Below are 21,133 nucleotides of genomic sequence, written 5' to 3'. Positions count from 1 at the left end.
TCTAGAATCTGGGAAATGAAAGAAGGTAACTATGCAAAGACTCTCGCCAAAATTCTGGTCACAGCAATTTTTCTTATGCGAGATATGCGGAGAAATTTTTTCCCCAAATTTATAGAGATTTGTATGGAGACGCCATGCTGGTGCCCATCCGTATGGGCACCAACATGGCGGCCGGAAACCAACAGAAACATCTGTCACTGAGTTTTGCTACAAAAGCGTGAATTTATCCCTCAAGGAACTCTAAAACATTAAAATAATACTTTTTCTAAGATATAAACTGTTCAGATAGCCAAGTTCCCCGAAATAAGTCACTTTTTTAACCATCATGACAGCTCTCTAGGCCGTCATGTAAATGCCGCGTCACGCAAAAGCTTAGAAATTCAAGCGTAGTGTATCACAAAACCAAGAACCCATTCAGAGCGAAAAGTTGTATGAATATTAGTTTTCAGCTGCTCTTATACATCATTAAAGTAAAATCCCAGGAGGATCAATAGTTTTGTAGTTCGAATTTTAGTGACGTCATGTGAAAACCAGCTATACAGTTCTAGGGTACAAACTTTTTTTTCATAATCTTTGGTCTTTATCTTTTCTAGAAAAGTATACTTTGCCATGGTTTGGAATCGAATCTTAGTCATGAAAAAAGTTTGAAAAAATGGTGTGTTTAATTTTCATGTGTACTCCCGCCTTAACTTTTCAAAGGATTGCATTTAATCAAGCTTATCACATTTCTATGAATGTGATCTGGGTTTGCAGATCAAATTCAGATTTACAGATCTGGGTTTAATTCGTAGCGACTCAATCGCCAAAAATTTCATTTTTTAGTTACAAGCACTTTTTAAAAGCTTAGTTGAGAGTGTTTTCCACAGGTTGTATCGTTGCTATGGTAAACTGTTAGATATAAAGGATGCCGACCAAAACTTGTCAAAACCAATGCCGGATTGGGAATTTAGTTTTGTTGACATAACATTGCTAAAAGAGGTAAAATGATATATATACAAGGTTGAAAACTAAAACAATTGTTATAATACCGGATTTTTCAACTTTTTGTCATTATCAGGGTTAAAGCCGTCCCAGATTGTCCATATTTTTATACTTGCGCAATTCCCGCAATTAATTTGTTTGTTCAAAGTTTGACAATTACATGTAACCCCTAGACAATCTTTCTCCTGAAGTATGATCTTAGAAAACAAAGGACACTGGAGTGTCTGATTTGGTTTTTCAGAAGGTCACGTGCTGAGCTGGTCCGAGTTGTGGCAGTTATTCGCACTTCAAGATTTCGCATCCAAGTTGTTTCACCCACATGGTTTTTTCCAAACGAGCATTCTCCTTCGAATTATGAGACTTATGAACATTTTTGCCCTTGAGACTGAATAATTTTGGGTTTCAGCTTTCTTTTTTTCAGCTTTTATGAAAGTGATAGACCAACCGAGTGTTGAGGTGGTTAGAGGCAGTCTCAACTCTTGTTTTTTTATCCCAATAGTGATTTAGTTACATTTATTTCCTAGTGTTTTTTCTTTTACATCGGTAGTGATGGGTTAATCCCTTTGCAGATTAGAAATGTGCATGTTTGTCACAAGATAATGAAAAAATACTTCGTAAAAGCGTTCAGTTTCGAGATAAATTTCTTGCTCGTGTAGTCGTTATTTTTGGAGTCTGGGAGTTTGATGCAGATCTTTTTCCGTTCTTCGAGAAGAAAATCAGGAATTAATTGAGGGCTCTGCAGTTGCAACTTTGAACAAACAATTCAAATTAAGTGCTGTTTTGAAAAGTTTTGCCTTCGGGAATTTGGAGTGGTCATGGCTTAAACCTTGATAGCAAAACGTCTACAACGTTCGGTTTGCGTTGTATATATACCTTAGTTTTTGGCTTACTTGAGGGTCTCTTCCTGAGTGAGGTCTTTCTCGCTGACAGTTGTTTGAAACTTTTTATGATAAGTCACCATTTCCTCATGGCGTTTTTGGAGTCTTGTTGTTCAACATCCTGTTCTTTCGATTATGTCGGTTTTTTGATCGGGACATATCCGCTCACGATTCCGACAGCGAAAGCAACAAAAAAGGCAGCCACAACCACGACAATGTGAATTCGTCGCTGCTTTGTTGAACTTTCTGGTTCAAACATTATGAATGAAGCTCTTTACAACCCCGGTGGGGGGGGTACTTTGGGAATTTCTGGGTGGGGATGAGCCGCTGGGACCTTGGAACCCTTGGTCTATACCAGAGCTAGTTCAGCTGAATTTTGCTGGCCTATACTAGAGTAAACTCCCCAAATCCCCCCATCTATCGACACTGTTGAGGCTGATTTGCGTAAATTTAAACTTGCCGATTTGATGTTTTTATATTTTTGAGTGGCAATTCTTGGTTTCCTTAGTCTAGATAAAATCTTCAACCAACGCAACTGGACGCAAACGCTCTGATTTATATACCCTATCCTAGAGTAAACTGCTTGAGAACCATACCCTTCACAGCGGCACATACCTATATAGCCCATATATGGCATTACCCCCCCCCCCCGGGTTTACAACTCACACTGTGCTCGACAAAGGTCTCAAAACGGTCTCTCGGATCTAAGCAACGCCTCTTTCTTAATTTTGACGTCAGACTTCCCAGGGGGTGTACTCCTAACCTCTCATATTAATTATTTGCCTTCGCGGGAAAATACTGTATATGCGAGACACTGAAAAATCAAGATATTTTGCGATAGACGACTTTAATAATTGTTTTATCAGTCAGTTACCAAGTTTGTTTTCACGAGGAAATCACAGTTCAGGGCAGCGATCTGCCATTTTTCATACAAGAGCGTGGTTAGTAGTAAACATAAGCAGAATATTATTTGCAGCAAAGCACATTTTTACCACAATACCAATCTCGCAATCTGATTGGCTAATTTGCCGTTGTCAATAAGAGTCCAGACAACGCTGCCTGGGTCAATGTGTCACGCAAAGATGCTTTGGCTTGGGTTTTGGCAAAATTTGTTCTTCACTGCGGATGGTCGATTGACTTCTTGTTTAAATTTCATTCAGGCGGCCGGCCATATTTCTTGTTGAGTCACGTAATATATGTGACCGTGAACGGGAAAACGTACCTTGACGCTTATCCGTTAAACGGTCGCTAACGGACGGGTAGCTAACGGATAGTTAACGGCCTTCACAGCATTCTAACGTTTTGTCCTAACGTTCTAACACGTAAAAAAACGAATCACAAAGTGCCGATTTCACAAACATTAAAAAAAATTATTTCCACGGTGAGCATTGAAAGCAAACCTCAGTGATATCAAATATCACTTCCTCATCGAGATAGACAAACTCAGAATTCAAGTCCTTTATTATCGTGTGGGACGTGATCCTAACGTCGCTAAATACGTAGGGGCCAAACCACCCCCCAAATGTTTCGTCGGTTCTGGGTATTTCACATTATTTCGCATTACTTGAAAAATATTGACTCTTTCTACACCAAACTTGGCAGATAAGCAGGAGACCTATTGCCAATTATGTTTACATGAAAAATGTCAGTAAATGTCAAAGTTGTGACGTCACAGTGATGACGTCATGTTTTTTTTGCCACTTTTGAAGTTTTTAATATGCATATTTTTACAATGTGTTCGAAAGAGCACATCAAGGAGAGTTGAAACCTGAAAAAATTTTGCCGGTCCATATCACAAAAATTAAACTTCCAAATTAAAATAAACTGGAGAACAAAGAAAGCTCATCTGCCGAACTTTGTTCATTAGCCTCTTAGAAAACGGTTTTCCGTGAAGAACTTGAATTGATAACCGATATTCGTGATTTCACCACTCTATTCTACGTTATTTTGAGACGCGAGTCCCCGAATGAGTTAGAGTCGTCTATCGAGAGTGAGTTAGGCATGCGATTTGCAATATGAAGCCTTGACTTAGCCTTTCACGATTTTGCTTTCTTCAAACACTCATTTTAGTGTAAAAGCAGATTATTAAAACGAGTATCTTACTCTCTTATTTTCGTGATTCGGGAAAACGAAATTTTTATATCCGTGATCCGTGATCCTCTATTTTTCCCGTTCGTGAACCGTGCCAAACCACTCCCCCCGCCCCCTGTACGACCCTCATCATTCATGTCTTTACATCTATCTCCACAGTTCCAGTATATGATCTTTTATATATTCCCTTGCATTCTTAACCATACACGGGTATATTACGAACTAACAACGTTGCCCAGTTAGCTTGATAGCTCAGTTGGTACGTAATACAGCACTGCACCGGGTATCGATATCGCAGAGGTCATGGGTTCGATTCTCCGTATAAGCCTGAATATGTTTTCAGGCGTTATTCAGTTCACAACTGCTTAAGTTTTGTACAAAACTGCAACGATTATTTATGACTGAGACTTAATTTGTCAGTTTACCTGAGGCTTTTTTCAAGTTCTTGCTCGCTGACAGTTGTTTGAAACTTCTTATGATAAGTCATCAATTCCTCATGGCGTTTTTGGAGGTCAGCTTTTTGGTCTTGTTGTTCAACATCCTGTTCTTTCGATTCTGCCAGTTTTTTGATCGCAAAATATCCGATCACGATTCCGACAGCGAAAGCAACAAAAAAGGCAACCACAACCACGACAATGTGAATTCGTCGCTGCTTTGTTGAACTTTCTGGTTCAAACATTATGAATGAAACTCTGTACAACTCACGCTATGCCGACTGAGGTCTCCAAACAGTCTCTCGGATCAGTATGCTACGCCTCCAAGATTCCGGGGGGGCGGTGTGCACCCCTAGAAACTTATGGCTAGGGTTTGCAGCGCGTTTTTTGAAACCCTTATCCTATTTCAGACCAAAATAACATAAAACATGTGAAATCGATGCCCTGTAAACCAGGAATTGCGACCGCCCTGTAAAATTAAAGTAACTGAGGGCTTCATGAGGAAAATATTACTTTCATCTAAACATCGTACCGTTTTCAGACCAAAACAGCTCGCAAACCCTAGCTTTATGCGTTTCGCATACCTATGTCAGGTTTATTTAAGGGAGGTCAGACAGGATGGAACGCTAAACACATAACTACAATACATCAAAAATTAATCTGATGATTTGATGCTACAAGACTCCAAGTGTAGGATTCTTGGACAGATAGAATGGCGATAGGCTATCAGAGGTTGCTTATTTAGGGCTTAACTGTCGTATTAAAAAGAGATTCGTGTTCTTATCTGTTCCAAGATTGACAGGGTCTGGATGAAGCCCAGAATTTTTGCCCTTGCTGTTTACTCAGGTGTTTACTAACGGGGAGGTGCATGTGTGCCATAAAAAAGCTATCAGGCTACAACCAGAAACGAGAAAAGTCCAACTGATTAAAGAGTAAGATAGATATTGTTTGACATAAAAAGTTAAGACCAGGTTACCTTTTTTTCGAGACTACCAAAAGTGACTCAAAAGTACAATAGTTCTTATAAACTCTTGGTCTTCAGCCATCGTAACTTGATTAAAAATATAACACAAACAGCGGTGATAAACAGTATAAAAAGCTTTTCAAAACATTTTAACGTTATGCTTTTGAAAATGTATGTTGACTAGCATACAAAACGTCAAGTTCATAAAATGCATGTTTTTAAAATGTTTATCACTGCTGTCTGTGTTGTAATACTGAGTTCAGTCTCAAAAAAGTCGCCGAAAAATTTCTGATCCTTAAAGAAAAATTAGCCCATCTCTATGCAAATCCCTATAGCCATCACAGAGCTCTCTGATAAATATCGCTGCTGGTTATCAAGCGTATTTCTTGTTGTCATTGGCAGTCGCAGTAAACAACAAGATAAGTCAATGTTTACTCCATTCACTCTGGAAGAATTGAATAGAAACTTCCAGACACCGGACCCCATGGGCATAAAAATGTCGTTTATTTCCCATGAGGCCATTTCGATGTACTGCTTTGCAACCGCGCCGGCGGTCAGACATTACTTCAGTGCCCTGAAGCTTACCTTGTAAATATTGCTACATTTTGAGCCTTTTTTCTACTACTTTATTTAATTAGAACGCCTTCAGTCGCCAGCATGATGGACGAGGAGTTGATGTGCGAAAGTCTGATGAAATGGGTAGGCTACTCTGATGGAATCCGAGTCGAATGTCTTCTTTTTGTTTCGTTCATTTAACTTTTGTTCATTAATTGGCGATGCCACAATCTTGTGAAGAATTCATAAGTTATTCTTGCGCTCATATTGTGATATTGCCGAGCAGGGTAACCTCCTTCGTGTTTTTCCATTTTAATAGGTCAGTACCTTTGAAGGAATCAAAGCTCCTCATAAAACTGTCGTGGAATTAACTGACGGTGTTGCCCTCTGTGAATGCTTGGCTGAAATGTAAGTGAGCAAGACTAAGTTGGATGAATTTTATTTTTGTGTACTTGTACAATGTCGAAAATACATGTTGGACCTGAATGCCTTCGGTGATATTGTCCACTTCCGATTCTCTTTCATAGTAATTGATTTCTTATAGTTACTCATAACACTGATTTGTCTGGCTCGTCAGCTTAATTGTGACCACACAGCTTTCGTTTGAATGGCTGGTTATAATCCGAGGGTTGTACATATATATAGATGCACCTTGTATAGATTAAAAAAAAAGCAACAAGGATGTATGTAGCAACATGTAAAGAAAGTCTGGTCTGATAGCTTGGGGCTACTGGATTTGCAATCAGGCTAGTTGATTCTGTGTTTCACTTGCCCATTGGGCAATTTAAGTTTCTTGGGAAACTTTTTGACGAATTTTTATTTACAGAAGTACCATAAGAGAATGACTTGAGTTAGCACATCATAGTCACAGATTGCCTAAAGGGCAATCCTGCAAATTGGTTTTCCTTGCTCCCTAATATAATCACACTCTGCTTGATGACATTCAGTATGACTATTCACACACTAAGGTTTATTACCATTAATCCTTGAATTAGCACCTCCCCCTCGAATAAGCACCCCTCCTATTGGCTGAAATTTAAAATAAGCACCCCCTCCCCTCCCCCCATTTTGTGGATGAGTAATGAGACAACAAAGGATGTATAGATTTTGTCGTGTAGTATTAGATTTGTACATTGTTTCAGATGTGAACATGTTAGGTGAACACATTAAGTGAACACGTTGAACACGTTAAGTACTTACTAACAGTGCCGTGATTTAAACTTTAGGATCAGCTTTTTAAGTCGATAAACAGCTTATATTGTTGTTTACGTGCAGATGACGTACTGAAAAAAATGATCATGTCAGCCCACAATTTGGTAAAAATTATGTAAGGGCCCCCTTTGAATAAGCACCCCCTGTCTTCCCCTAAATTTAAAATAAGCGCCCCGGGTGCTAATTCGACGATTTATGGTATATACAGACTTAAAAGTTAGCACCACCTTGTACAGTATAATAAACAGTACCACACAAAAGTATTTACTGCTCAATAGTTTTCATTTGAGTTCTCTCGTAGTAGGGTTTCAGCCATACACCTAAAAATTTGAACCATCTTGTATGGCATAATAAACAGTACCACATGAAAGTACTGCTCAGTAGCTTTCATTTAAGTGGTCACACACTAGCGTTTCATCTGTACTTTGTACATATATATGCAAATGTAGTACGTGAAAGTTCTGCACTGTAGCTAGCATGTATAAACATAAAAGCTACTAACAATAGCTGTAGCAACAACTTGAAGCAAAAAATAAACAATTACGGCATGTGAAAGTGTCACTCAATAGCTTTTATTTAAATTATTACATACTGGGAAAGAAGGTCTGCAGAGAAGTTGCACCTGGGTGCTTCTAGAGCACAACCCTGTTGCCCAAATTATGTGTACGTGAAGTTTTTGGGAACATTTTTGAGGAGATTAACATTATAGAAGTGTTGTTTGTAAGGGATGAAATGTTTTTGGGGCTAAAAATGACAGCTAGCACATGTACATGTACATCATAGTTACATCTTGCCTGAAGGGCAGGCCCTAACGTTTTTTGTTTGTTTGTTTTTGTTTTTTGTTTTTTTGCACCCTGGTTGGAACAAATTGAAATTTAGAAATATTAGTTTTTATGTGGTATTATGTGGGTGAATTATCTGCGGTAAAACCCTTGGTATAAGGTTTGGAACCAACAACAAACTCGGTTCACATTGATGTGAGGCAAACACTGTTACATCATTCTGTACCATCCCTGCATATTGCATTCCTGAATATTGTTCTTCATGGCTCATATGACAGTGATTAACGTGGTTTACATGTAAAACATTGTTAGTAATAAATAATTTATAATATAGAATATTGAATTCTGTTAATTAGTGCTCCAGACTGGTTTGATGATGAGTGGGTTTCAAAAATTAGACATGATACAGGAGATAACAGGAGACTCAAGGTTAGTAAAATTCTCCCTCAGTCTTATGCTAATTGTAGTATGTGGCGTTTGCATTAATCTGTAGCAGAACCATTCAAGAATGGAACTCATTGCCTAGCAATGTTTTAGATATAACAAAAACTTCATTATTTAAGAAAGCACTTTGTTTAGAATAATTAAATTCTAGCTAGGATATCTATTGTATTAATATTAATAATTGTATTTCTTTTTCTTAGTTAACTTCAAATGATGTCACAGTATTTCTTTATTACATATATTATATAAAATTATTTATCTCCCCCCATCTTTTTACTTTCAATGTGTTGCAGTGATGGGCATCTCCCTTTGCAGGACCACCCTAGATGTAGCCTCATGGTTGATATATTTATCTATCTTTGTACTCTGGATATTGTATTGTGTTCTAGGTAAACAACCTTAAGAAACTTGTGAAAGGAGTCCATGATTACTATACTGAGGTATGTATGCTAGAAGAATTTATGGATCATGTGTACTTAAAGCATCTGCTGTCAAGTGTTGATCGATACCCTTGACTGACACCCCGCGATTGATACTTTCGATCAACCCTCCATCGACAATCAATTGATACTTGATTGACACTCCATCTGCATCTCAGTGTACACTCGATCGGCACTCCATCGACCTCTTGGTTGACAGTCAACTAATTTTCGATTGATGCATACGAGTTGGCTAACTATGGACTGACGGTTGATCAAGTTTTGATTGAGTGTCAACTGAGCATCTATTGGGGTGTTGATTTGGTACACATGATCCAGATTTACCATTTGATTTTTGTGTGGCTGGAAGGATGTCTTATTTCTGTGAGAATATTTCCATCCACTGAAATGCTTGGAAATTGTGAAATGTTTCAGGTGCTGACAATGGATATTTCAGGATTTCCCATGCCTGACGTCAATGCAATAGGTACAGTACATACTGCAATACATGTTCAGAATAAAATATGAATAATTTTTCTTTTTTTTGCAAACTTAGTTACAACAGTGTAGTACTAGATATTGCATGAAGTCTTCTAAAAAGATCAGGCACAAAAGATGTGCTGGATGGATGCCCCAATTCCAATAAATACCCAGCTATTCTGATTGAATCACATGTACAACACCATTAGAGTACAATGAGATCAATGGTGGTTTGACATCTTTATCTTTATATCTTTATTACAATTCATGGCGTTAAAAATAATTGTATCTGTCCCAAATGTAATTTCATGTGCCAGCAAAATTCTCTCAAATGAAAAAACTCTACTTTATTTTAAGTAGTTGCACTCCTTGCAACCACTCTGACTTGTAAACGACCAGATGTAATAATATTATTATGACCACATTTGTGAAACGCTGTTTGTACCAGTTGTCACTCAAACTCTGTAATGAAAAGCTTTCATAAGTGACCACTCCCATGAGTGGCCACAACCACTTCAATCAGGAAGTGACCAACTACAGGTCTTACCCTTTGTTTTTATGCTCTCTTAAGGGACCACTCCAAGAGTCTGTTTCTTATATTATGTCATCTGAATAAGTGATTCTGTGAAGTTCTCAATCCTTGTGGATAAGTACACTGTACAGATGTGAACCTGTAACAGGCAAAATAAAGTGATTTTTAACATCACAGCAACTAGACTATTAACAACTATAGATTTACATTTTGCAAGCTTTGTGCTAATTAGTTTAAAGCTCTAATTTATAAGCGACCAGACTCTATTGTTTCATTGTGTGGCTGCTTACAAGAGCCAGTGACCAGCTCCAGTTACAACCACTTTTTTCGAATTTACAAGAGTTTTGACTGTATTCAGGTGTTACAGTTATATCAAAAACCTAGCGGTTCTCTTTCTCCAATAATAACCCTCTTGAGTTCCCAAAAAGAAATACTGCTAAGTGTCTCAGGCTCTGACTTTACTAAATCTCTACGGTACTGATAATACTGATGACTGATCTGCATGCCTTTATTTATGTTTGTGATGTTGCAGTTGAAAACTTGGACATTGCTGAACTTGGCAGACTTTTGCAGTTGGTTTTGGGCTGTGCAGTTAACTGTGAAGACAAGCAAGGTACTGTTTTGTGCATGTATGAATTCATGATCAGTACTTGTATTGTCATTGTGTTGCTCACCCAATTCTAACAGAATGTCTTGTTGTACTTACAGAATACATTCAGGTTATTATGTCTATGGAAGAATCTGTACAACATGTAGTTATGATGGCAATTCAAGAGGTCAGTTATTGTCTCCATTTCAGTTTGTACTGTGCATTAACTTTGCAAAATTATTTACCGGGCAAATATATCTGTTTATGTTGTGAAAAATTGGTTGACATGGTTAACCTTTTTGTGTTTTGGTAACAGCTGATGATAGCTAAAGAAGGTGGCTTACCAGGAGGAGACAGTGAAATGTTCAAAGAACTAGAGATGCAGGTAAGGTCTCCCCTTAAATTTTGTCATTTTCTAAATTTATTCAATGTAACTTTAAACTGGATTATTCACAGAATGTTAGGTGGTTACCTGTGATGAGCTAGGAGAGGAGTTAGCAATACCCCCATGTACATGTAGCTGTTTCCTGTCATAAAAATTGGCCTCCTTAACCTTTTCCGTAATATATTATGGTATCATACAATAAAATAAATATGTGTTATCTGTTTAATATAACCAGCACAAGAGGACACTAGAACAACTGAGCAGTATTGCAGCTGAAAAGGAAGAACTCTCCCAGAGATGCCATGAATTGGATGAACAGGTAGATAAACAAAATTGCTTTTCTTCAGCACTGTACTCCAGGCATGTTGAAGGAATGTGACTCATCATTTTGAGCTTATAGGGCTGTCTGTAAGGGTTGGTCTAAACCTTCTTATTGACTTTGAATTGCAGTCACGTAACAGTGTACATGTAGTAGAATGTAGTGTTAAGTTTTGGGAATGTAGTGTTAAGTTTTAGGAGTCCTAAAGAATATTTTCCATAGTCCTCATATTCAGTTAATTGATCAACTGTGTATCTTTTTACTGTAGCCAGTAGGAAAATGTTTTGTTGTCCTTTGTTCAAAAGAGGTCTTTTGAGAGCTTACATAGAGCTTAATGTTAATTGACAATTTAGCAGATTTAGTGCTAGAGGTTAATACATGATTTGTGTGTAAACATGTATTCGATGACAATTTGCTTTATTTGTTACTTTAATTTAATATCAGTTTAATAATCAACTCTATACACAAGGCAAAAGATTATCTGACGTAGTTTTAATTTTCTTAAAAAAACCATTCTCAGTTTTCTTGTTTGTCTTTTGATTCAGTTGTCCTTCATTAAAGAACATGAGGGTAGCTTACAATTGGAAAATGACAGACTTAGAGAAAAGTTAAGTCGGCGAGATGCAAGTGGTGACAGAGATGATGATATCAGGTAAACTAGCCCTAAATTCTTTTGTAAGTGGCATGGTTTTGTTTGGACATGTTTGAAGAGGCCTATTTGATGTATAGGTACATGTAGACTGGATTGGCATATTAGGGAAGAAGTCCAGCTTAGCAAAGGAGAGGTGGTTTACTTGATAGGAGGTATAAAAGTATGGATTGGGTTAAATGGCGTTATCAAGAGAGTGATGGCACCTAATGGAGAGGGGATGTGTTAAAGAAGGAAGCCTAACAAAGGGGAGAGTAATTACTGGAAAGAGGCCTCATTAATTCAGGGAGGGGCCCAGTGTAAGGGGTGCTGCTACTTACATAAGAGTGATAGAGAGAGGGTCTGTCATAGAAGGGGCACAACTGATGCTGAGAGAGGACCCACCCTATATTCTATTAGACTGGGATTATTGGAAAGGGGCTTACATCTGTCAGACAAGAAAGAGGTCATTATATTACAGAGGCACAGTGCTTTGTTGTTACATGTGAACATATATGTGATGCACAGTGTAAGGTCTGTAGTCAATGGTGGGGTTGCAAAAAGTAAGAGCTCAACAGAGAATGGGCTTATTATAGAGGGAATTTAACTCCAGTGGTGGAAGGCATAACAGTTGGGATTATTGACAGGGTCTGTTTGAGAGAGGGAGTTAAGGAATTGGTGTAATTATAAGGAAAGGGCACTTAACAGAAAGTGCATTATGTTATTGTTAAGCTACTCTATTTGGGGTTAGTCTGTGATAAGGAGTGGCTTTGTGGGATGGGCAATGAAAAAATAGAGATCTATGTACATCTAATGTGAATTGTACACAGCTAAATGTAAGAAAATTGGAATAAGCATTTTATAAATGATTCCCACTTGGTCATAACTTTGAAGTTCAGTATTCATTAATTAACTTGAAGGGTGAAAGTACATGTACAAAATAATGTTTTACATGTATGAGAATTTCAGCTTCAAGAATTAGGACATAACTTAATAAAATTTATTTTAATTACTGGACAGGTACAATCAACATTACTTATTTACTTTTGGGTTTACGCTGTATGTAGGTTCTCCTCTTAAACTTTCTGTTGTTTAATATTAACTTGGTTGCCTGTACAAGATTATTCATTTTTAATGAGGTTACCTGCTGATAAATAAAGCCCCTCCTTTAATACAGTCAAAATAATTATAATTCTTATTAGTTTAAGTGTTGCCGTTTCCAGTGAGAATGTCTGGTACAAGGATCAGGTTTTAAAGACACTTTTAGCATTTCTCTTGCTATTAAAATGGTCATTTTGTGCTCATACTGTAAATCATTATTTTACGCAATGTTAAATTAAATTTGTGAATATTGTCATTCCTAGTTTTTCCACTCAGAGACTGCACCAGCTTCAACAGCAGGTGGAGCAGCTTAAGGAAGAGAATTATGCTATGGAAACTTGTAAGTAAAACTGTAATAATTAATAAAATGCTATAATTGCAATTTAGCTATAGTACACCATAGAGAAAGCTAAAGAAAGTTCATCTTGTAAAGAAACAAGTAAGCTACATTTACAAAATTAACAACCCATCCATGTATCGTTCGTCTTTGTGCTTCGGTAAGATCCAAAGAATTGAATGTTTTATTTTACATCTTGTTACTATGTACATAAATTGTACATTCATCAATATTTTGTTCTGAAAAGACTTTAATCTGTGTTTTGGTATAAAGAACTCTCATGTTTGATACAGGTTTTCGCCAAAAAAGGTGACAAACTGTATTTAGCTTTTGTACACATGTACCTTACAATTGCATGTACATGTACATCTGATGCATGCATGCATGCATGTACTGTTCAATTTAAACTTTAAATTTGTGATTAATGTTAGTAATGTCATGTTATGTGAAAAAACATATCAGATTCAGAGAGGAGTACTTTTATTATTGGTTTTGTGACCTTTGGTGGATGCATAGTTAAGGTGATTCCCTAGTAAAAGAACCCGCTGTAGATTTCCGATGAAACTTGGTATGCTGTTGTTTAATACAGGACAAGGAGATATTAAAAACACAATAAGAAGAGGGGGTCACCGTGCTTGTTTTCACCCCACAATGCTGAAATGCAAATACGGTTATTTAGGTGACTTTTGGTAATCTCTGTGCGCAGCAATTAAGCTCAATTATTTTTCAATGCAGCGTGTTATATCACACAGAGTTTAACTTTCTTTGATTGTTTATTCTTCTACGTCTCGGAAAAAATGCATTCAAATACCCTGCAATTTTTTATCCTTTAAAGGAACATAATTTGGACATGCACTGTTGGGCCCGTTATGTCTCCCTCTGTAGTATTTATTTCATTTGCCATAACAGTACATGTAGTCATAGATTTCTGCTAATTTTTTTCTCAGTTATTGAGGATATTTTTCTCATTGAAATTATGAAAAAAAAGTAGGGGTCACCGTGCTCGTTTAAGAGAAAACGAGCATTTATTTCGCTATGCTTTGTACAAGCACACGTTCATGTATGTGCGCTAGTGATGCAAAAATCATGCGCAGTAGGGATGCGCAATGCAATACTAAGAATTATGTTCAGCTAGACATGTAGTTTTCTAATGTTAGATTGAAAATTTTGCTTTCTTTGATATATTGTACAGCAATATCATTCATCCAACATGTCATTTTACAAAATTAATGGTGCTTAATACTTAAATTAATTTCAGCACGGGATGAGTTTAAAATCAAGTATGAGCAAATGGAAAGAGATGTGCTGCTATTAAATGAACGGGTATGGTACATTTGTCTCTCTCGCTATTTTAATTTATAGTCTTGCTCACTGAATACTCTTTTGTTTTCTGCACGATTTTTTTTATGCTGCCACCTGGGAATCATGTATTGTTTGTTTGCATGTTCTTTGTAACAACATTTATTCACAGGTTGTAATGTTCTGTGACCTGCTTTCTCTCCCAAGAATGAACAACTGCAGAGTTTGGCTGAAGAGTCTCAGATGCTAAAAGATGAAATGGATGTGTTGCGGCACTCTCAAGAGAAAGTGGTATGTACATTATTTTGAGTAAAGCAATAATTAAAGGATAATCGTCGTATGAAAATGATAACATACTTTGTATTATGCAGGCAATTTTTGATAACCTTTGAACTGGCTTGTCTTTGTTTATCAGATAAAATATGAGTCTACAATAGAGCTCTACAAGAAAAAGTTAGGTAAGTTGAGAGAGAATATGGAATGTTGACGCAGTGGACTTGCTATATGTACCCCTAGATTGCTGACATTACAGGGAAAAAATATTAATAAAATAATCAGCATAATCTGAAAAAGACATGCAAAATCAAAGTGTATTTTTCACTTAAAGTACAATGTAATTTTTAGTTCAACCAAAGACATTCAAATTAAACTTGTGCACTTGTACAAATCCTTTCTAAAGCTGCTAATTTCATTTGATCTTGCAGAGGAACTGTCAGACATGAGAAAACAGATGAAGGCACTGGAAGAGAAAAATGTGACATACATGAAAGAAACCATGAATTTACAAGAGGTATACACTACAAGCTTGTTTAAATGCACGAGTAAATTCAGTTGAATCTTTCTTCAATAGATACTCTGGGGAAGAGCCAAGTGGCCACTTTAGGAAAGTGGTGTTAGGCCAAGGTTTGACTGAAGTTGAGCTAGGCTGTAACCTTTTTATGTTGAATTTTAAGAAATACTTTTGGCTTCTCCAAAACAATGGAATATTTTGTGGTACAACATTGTACAACTTAACTGAATGTCATATGCAAAAAAAAGAAAAATCTACTGGATTGTTTTATTAAAAGCTATTGTTTTGTAACTTTTCCAATATAAATGAAAAGGAATGCTTGATCTCTTAAATGTTGAATATCCTAACAATTTGTGCAAACATGTACAAAGAGATACTTAACGTAATATAACAAACACAAAGACCATATTTTCCAAACATTGAGATCGAAGAGAGTCGAAAATACGATGCAGGCTGGAGTATTTCGATGAACTTCAAGGTGTCTGGAAATGTGGGCAAACACTGTCTTGAGTTTTTTGATAGTCAAAGATCTTCTCGATCGAAACTTAAACTAAGGAGAAAACTGAGAAATAAAATCGTAAAAATCTAAGCTATTATATAAGGATCAGATATCCAAACACGTTCATGGCCATGATTTCCTTTGTTTAAACTCGACGAATTATCAATGAGTTCAGGAATTGTGGCAAATGGGCAATGGCACATCTAATAATAGCCTGTGAGCAGGCTCTGCACATGGCAAGAAAGAAGGGAAGGAAAGGGGAAGAATCTCCCTTTTTCCTTTCATTCTTTCTTTCCCTTCAAGGAGCCTAGTCGCAGACTAAACCAATAACGAAAATACATGGACCTGCATTAACCAGAAAAATTAATGAATGAATGGTTGATTGAAATGTTCATGATTTTATTTAATGGTACGTATAATTGTTTATGATGTTGATCTTGCCAAATATTTTGTTGTTAATAGGATCTTCGAAAAGCCAACTCACTGAAAACCCAAGTTGATACTTACAAGAAGCAGGTTAGCAATGAAACGTAAAATGATTTCTGTCAGTGATACTTGCATGCCATTATACATGTTGGTTGGAGCTGTGGTATGAAAGCAGAGCTGTGTGTGGGTTTTAACCCTATCACTTTTCTCTCCTGTGTGGCATTTTTTTAAAACCTTTATCTTACAATCTTTTAGTGTAATTTTTACAGTGCATTGCAAGATGTGGCATGTAATGCTAAAACAAATACATGTAGGTCCAAATAGTATTTTTGATCAAACTGTCAGCAGTTTGATCTTTGCGGCCCTGAAATGCATTACATCATGTGTGTGTCCTGGAACTTTTTTGTAGAGGTGGCAATACAATTTCTATTTTAGTGACTTCAATTCACCTTCGCCCCACCCTCTTTTCATGTAGTGACTGATGTTTGATCTCATGGCATGCTTTTTATTCTGTTATTTTTAGGTTCACCAGCTGCAAGTTCAGGTCTCAGACTTGCAGAGGAGAGCTGACAAGGTACAGTGTAAATCACTCTGTGGAGGAATAACTTAGCATAATAAACACGTAACGACTGGTCTAGAAGGAAACAGCTAATTTTGTTTCCCAAGAATCTAAATGTTTCTCGAGGCAGAGCCAAGGGAAACATTGAGACTTGAGAGAAACAGAAATAACTGGTTTCTTGAACGACCAATCATTGAGTGATTTGTTATTAACAGTACAATGAAGACATTAAAAGAATTCATGTGCAAACGCTGTCAGCAGTCAACATTTAAGGGGAACTATGCACTGTTACCCTCTGCATCACAGATTTTGTCATGTTGTCCATTGGGAGACTTTGGAGGAAGCAATTTTATAGTTAAATGCCTGAACTTGTAAGAGCGCTTCCTTGTTAGGGAAAAGAATTCATGATATGTTACAATTCAGGTTATTTATGGAGTACATTAAGAGCCTTGACCATGATTGAGAGTTTTGAGAACACATATCGATACTAGTCTCTGGTGATAGAGATACAGAGTCTAGCCTTTCTGTTTCCTACTTGGCTACATCTACATGTAGTGTTAAAATAGTGCCACAGCTGAGTTGGAAAACCGTAGCCTGAACGTTTCACAATCATTTAATCAAAGGAGAACCCTTACTTGTCAATAATCAACACATTTGTTTTTTTTTTCTTTTTTAAAAACAGGCGGAGTTTGAGGCAAGGAAGGCGAAAGAGAAAGTCTCAAACCTAGACGGAGAAAATGAAGTAAGTTTTTTTTTTCTCAGTAGAAAACCTTTCCACTGGATATTAATAATGTCCTTGTGTGAGATTCAGAATTGTTTATTTAAACATACATGCAACTATTAATAATAGTAGGAAGTAGGTGTTTTTAATTTATTTATTTATGTATTTTTTTGTGTGTGTTATAGCGTTTACGGCAAGAAAGAGTTAAGTTAAAAGAGGAAAATGAGGAACTACAACTGGCTCAAGTAGCAGGTACTATACATGTGTATACTATGTTTGTACGTAGAGCTGTAGTGCATTTGGTTGTTCTAGTTTCTGTGATGTGAAGCAAACGTACTGGAGAAATCTATCTGTGTTTGTGAGTACTCCACTCCGAGAAGCAGATGATACCGCGGTAGTCTGTCCTCGGTTTTTTTATTCAGTGTTTTTCAGCCAAAACATTTGCAGGTACCCAGTTAGAGTCGACTATAGGTTCATGAGAGTGAAGTGCTTTGCCATGACTGCCAAAGAACAAATTACAAAGAACTTGACCAGGCTTGCTATGTAAAATGCGTGCTTTACCCTTACATGTTCAACAATACCCTGGAGTTTGAATTGTATTGATATTTAAGTTGATCGTAGTGATTTTTAAAGGAACCTTATTTAATCATATTGGAAGTATATAAATGTATAGTTTGCTTTCAATGTTATTGTCACTTAGTTTGTTGGATATACATTTTTTGATTTATTCGTGTACATATTTTCAGGTTCTCCAATGCGTCAACTGTCCCCTGGTACCCCTCCTAGTGATGATTTTGACCTTGGCAGTTCTATGTCTCCAGAAGTGAAGTATGCAAGATGTTGAAAGTGTTTTTCAAGCTTGAATAAACAGATGTTTTCTTCGCATAGACTCATCTGTATTCCGCCACTTAAGAAACTGTATAGTGAATAGTCCAGTCCAATCCGATAAGTTTTTAGCCTGCGTATCAGTGAAGTGTGTTGTTTGGCGTATTAGCACGGTGTACATGTTGATGTAGTTCAGTTCATGTTTATGCAGTAAGGCACATTTCACAGATAAAGACGACTGAATGTTGTTACCGTTATACAGGCCATGAGTTTCAGCTAGAGCGGGTTTCCATTGAATGCGGTAAAACCGAAACAAAAGTAATTGCTCTGACCAATCACAAAGGACACAGACAATCTATCTAGCCAATCAAAGCTCGAAGTATGCACCTGTAGCTGACGTGAAGCGCGGGAAAACTTGTGCGAACGACTCACGATCGGTTTTGGTTTTACTTCTGATTGGATGACAAAGTGGCGCGAGTTTTTTTAAACCAATCGCGTAGCGCAGTAATGTCTAACTAAAGCCAATGCAAATTGCTTTTGACACTCAAGTGAAAACCACTCCGCCTTGATATCGATTTTTTTTAATCACAGGGAGCGGATTCTCCGTCTGGAACATGAAAACAAGAAGCTTAAGGAACAGAAGGAAGGCGAACAAGAAGAACAGGTACTGAACTTCAAAGGATTTCATTTATCGGTTTGTTCTTTGGATGCAATATTTCTTTTCTTACTACTGTTTGTTGTAAAACTAAGAGGTCTGTTAATAAGAGAGGTCTCTATCTTGTTGTCAGAATCAACTTCTCCAGAGTCTTCTAAATGATGCCAATGAAAGGAAGGACCAGTTAGAGAAGGAAAACAGGTGAGTTAGGAACTCAAGCGTGGAACAGCACGGCAGAGAAATGAGTATTAAACGCTGTCGGTGAAAAACCTCTATCAGTTAGGGTATTTTTCTTATCTCAGCTTCCACTTTGTGGGTGTCCTTTGCGGACAGCTTTCTCGAGCGATCTCTTGATGTCACAGAAACGCCCAAACTTTCCGTCTCCTGTTTGCGTCTTTAGAGCGGAAAAACGTACTAAGCATGCGCGAGTTTTTACCGCGGGAATATCTTCGATCGTGTAAACTAAGAAGTTATAACCTTTATGTGCTTTGCCAATTTTCCCGGTGAGTGGCAACATTTTAACGTCACTAATGGAAAGCTGGTGTATTGATTTCGTGGGGAATCTATCAGTTTTTTTTTCGGACAAAATAAACCTAAAGAAGGTTTCCGAACCCTTTATTTCCTCGCGGTATACAAGAAATTTCGGTGCAAAGACATTTTTTTTTCCACAAACCCTCTTTACATATTGCATCCATATAAGCACACCACTGAATAGATAAGCGAGAGAGGTTCGCAGCAGGCACGGCAGCCTTGTTTTCTTAACAGTGAAATGTCGAAGAAAATTCATGCTCGCCCAAGTATGAATAAGTCAACCGAGCGACATCCTCCCGTACCTTATTATCAGTCCGTCATTCTTTCCACCATTGCTTTTCCTGTTGCAGTCTGCATTTTTACCTGAGCCTGCAAGTAGGACCAGGGACGTGCAGAAAGCTTAAGCTCTAAAGTTTGCGTCAGATTGTGTGCTGATGCGGGCTATTGTCTGTTTTTAAACGATGATAATTACTCTCATCGCTGAAAAAATTTGCCAACAGAGAATTGAATCAGAAGCTGATGGAAGCCGAAAGCGAGCTCGATGACGTCAGGAATCAAAAGAGTGCTGGTGAGATGGACAAAGATACTGAACTTGGGAAAAAATACACGGATCACTTGTAAGTAGAACTGAAACTAGATCAAATTTTGAGGTATGTAGCTTATTTAGGAAGCTTACTTCCATGATCTCATGTATTCAGTTTGTCTGCAAACTGATTTTTCAAGCGGTCTTTGACTAAAGTACTCTTGCAGGGACAAACTCAAAGTGGCAAGCGAAGAATTGCAGAAAAAGAAGGCATACATTGACAGTTTAGAGCCAAAAGTGTCAAGCAGTGGTGAGTGAACTGTATGCTCAAATAAAAACTATTGAGCAATGTATTTTCACGTTGTACTGTTTATCATGCTGTGGTAGGTGGCTCTAACTTTAAAGTCTGTGGATGAAACCCTAGTGTGTGACCATTCAAATGAAAGCTATTGAGCAGTACTTTCATGTGGTACTATTTATTATGCTGTACAAGTTGGTTCTAACTTTAAAGTCTGTGGATGAAACCCTTGCGTGTGACCATTCAAATGAAAGTTATTGAGCAGTATTTTCATGTGGTACTGTTTATTATGCTGTACAAGGTGGTTCTAACTTTTAAGTCTGGATGAAACCCCAGTGTGTGACCATTCAGATGAAAGCTATTGAGCAGTGCTTTTATTGCTTTTTTTGTTCTACCTTAGCTTTGCATTTGGAGATGAAAATTATAACTCTCCGCATAATTTTACTTGAGTCTATACGTGTGGTACAAAATTTTCCTAATAAATTGTTTGTTCGACAGCGTGTAGTAGTTATTTCTTTGTATTCTTGTGTTTCAGCGGAAAAAGTGAATGTGCTTCAGGAACTTCTGAATAAGAAAGACCAAGAAATGAAAGTTATGGAAGATCGCTACAAGAAATACTTGGAGAAAGCCAAGAGTGTACGTTTTTTCGTGCAATTGTCGTTCATTGTACTTCTCTTTCATGGTCTTCAATATTTGTTCCAGTTGTTTAAATCTATTTGGTCATTGTTGTTTGGCCTGGAGTTCTTTCCATTCAATAATGGCACAGTAGAATCGAGTTACTATTCTTTCTTTGCCTTGTAAAGTAAATGTTCCAAATCCTTGCCTGATAAGGTTAAAGCCTTTGTCGTAGTGGTGGGTCTGCTCTTGAAGTTGTTT

At 37.3% G+C, this 21,133-nt stretch overlaps 2 protein-coding genes across 7 annotated transcripts in view; one reads left to right on the top strand and one right to left on the bottom strand.

The window, feature by feature from the left end:
- LOC145468117 (D-inositol 3-phosphate glycosyltransferase-like) overlaps positions 1-21,133 on the bottom strand; it is a 358,913-nt gene that overhangs the window by 69,408 nt on the left and 268,372 nt on the right. The window lies entirely within an intron of this gene.
- The window catches only part of LOC145468868 (protein Hook homolog), a 69,546-nt gene continuing 54,320 nt past the window's right edge, over positions 5,908-21,133 (top strand). For 5 of the 6 annotated variants that reach the window (XM_081452562.1, XM_081452560.1, XM_081452563.1 and 2 more), the window contains exons 1-25: positions 5,908-6,047; positions 6,223-6,311; positions 8,254-8,326; positions 8,731-8,781; positions 9,196-9,247; positions 10,305-10,385; positions 10,481-10,548; positions 10,678-10,746; positions 10,982-11,065; positions 11,611-11,717; positions 13,058-13,134; positions 14,390-14,454; positions 14,638-14,721; positions 14,846-14,888; positions 15,135-15,220; positions 16,182-16,235; positions 16,669-16,719; positions 17,387-17,446; positions 17,611-17,677; positions 18,172-18,253; positions 18,842-18,914; positions 19,039-19,106; positions 19,937-20,053; positions 20,187-20,269; positions 20,793-20,893. In XM_081452562.1, the coding sequence (XP_081308688.1) occupies positions 6,006-6,047; positions 6,223-6,311; positions 8,254-8,326; positions 8,731-8,781; positions 9,196-9,247; positions 10,305-10,385; positions 10,481-10,548; positions 10,678-10,746; positions 10,982-11,065; positions 11,611-11,717; positions 13,058-13,134; positions 14,390-14,454; positions 14,638-14,721; positions 14,846-14,888; positions 15,135-15,220; positions 16,182-16,235; positions 16,669-16,719; positions 17,387-17,446; positions 17,611-17,677; positions 18,172-18,253; positions 18,842-18,914; positions 19,039-19,106; positions 19,937-20,053; positions 20,187-20,269; positions 20,793-20,893 (1,827 nt within the window). In that variant the 5' untranslated portion in view covers positions 5,908-6,005. The remainder of the gene's footprint in view (positions 6,048-6,222; positions 6,312-8,253; positions 8,327-8,730; positions 8,782-9,195; positions 9,248-10,304; positions 10,386-10,480; positions 10,549-10,677; positions 10,747-10,981; positions 11,066-11,610; positions 11,718-13,057; positions 13,135-14,389; positions 14,455-14,637; positions 14,722-14,845; positions 14,889-15,134; positions 15,221-16,181; positions 16,236-16,668; positions 16,720-17,386; positions 17,447-17,610; positions 17,678-18,171; positions 18,254-18,841; positions 18,915-19,038; positions 19,107-19,936; positions 20,054-20,186; positions 20,270-20,792; positions 20,894-21,133) is intronic. The other variant, XM_081452561.1, reaches the window with a different exon arrangement.

This window comes from Orbicella franksi, chromosome 14 (genome assembly GCF_964199315.1).
Source record: "Orbicella franksi chromosome 14, jaOrbFran1.1, whole genome shotgun sequence".
Classification (NCBI taxonomy): domain Eukaryota; kingdom Metazoa; phylum Cnidaria; class Anthozoa; order Scleractinia; family Merulinidae; genus Orbicella; species Orbicella franksi.
The sequence above is the reverse complement of the archived record's forward strand: the minus strand, read 5'-3'. Positions and strand labels throughout refer to the sequence as shown.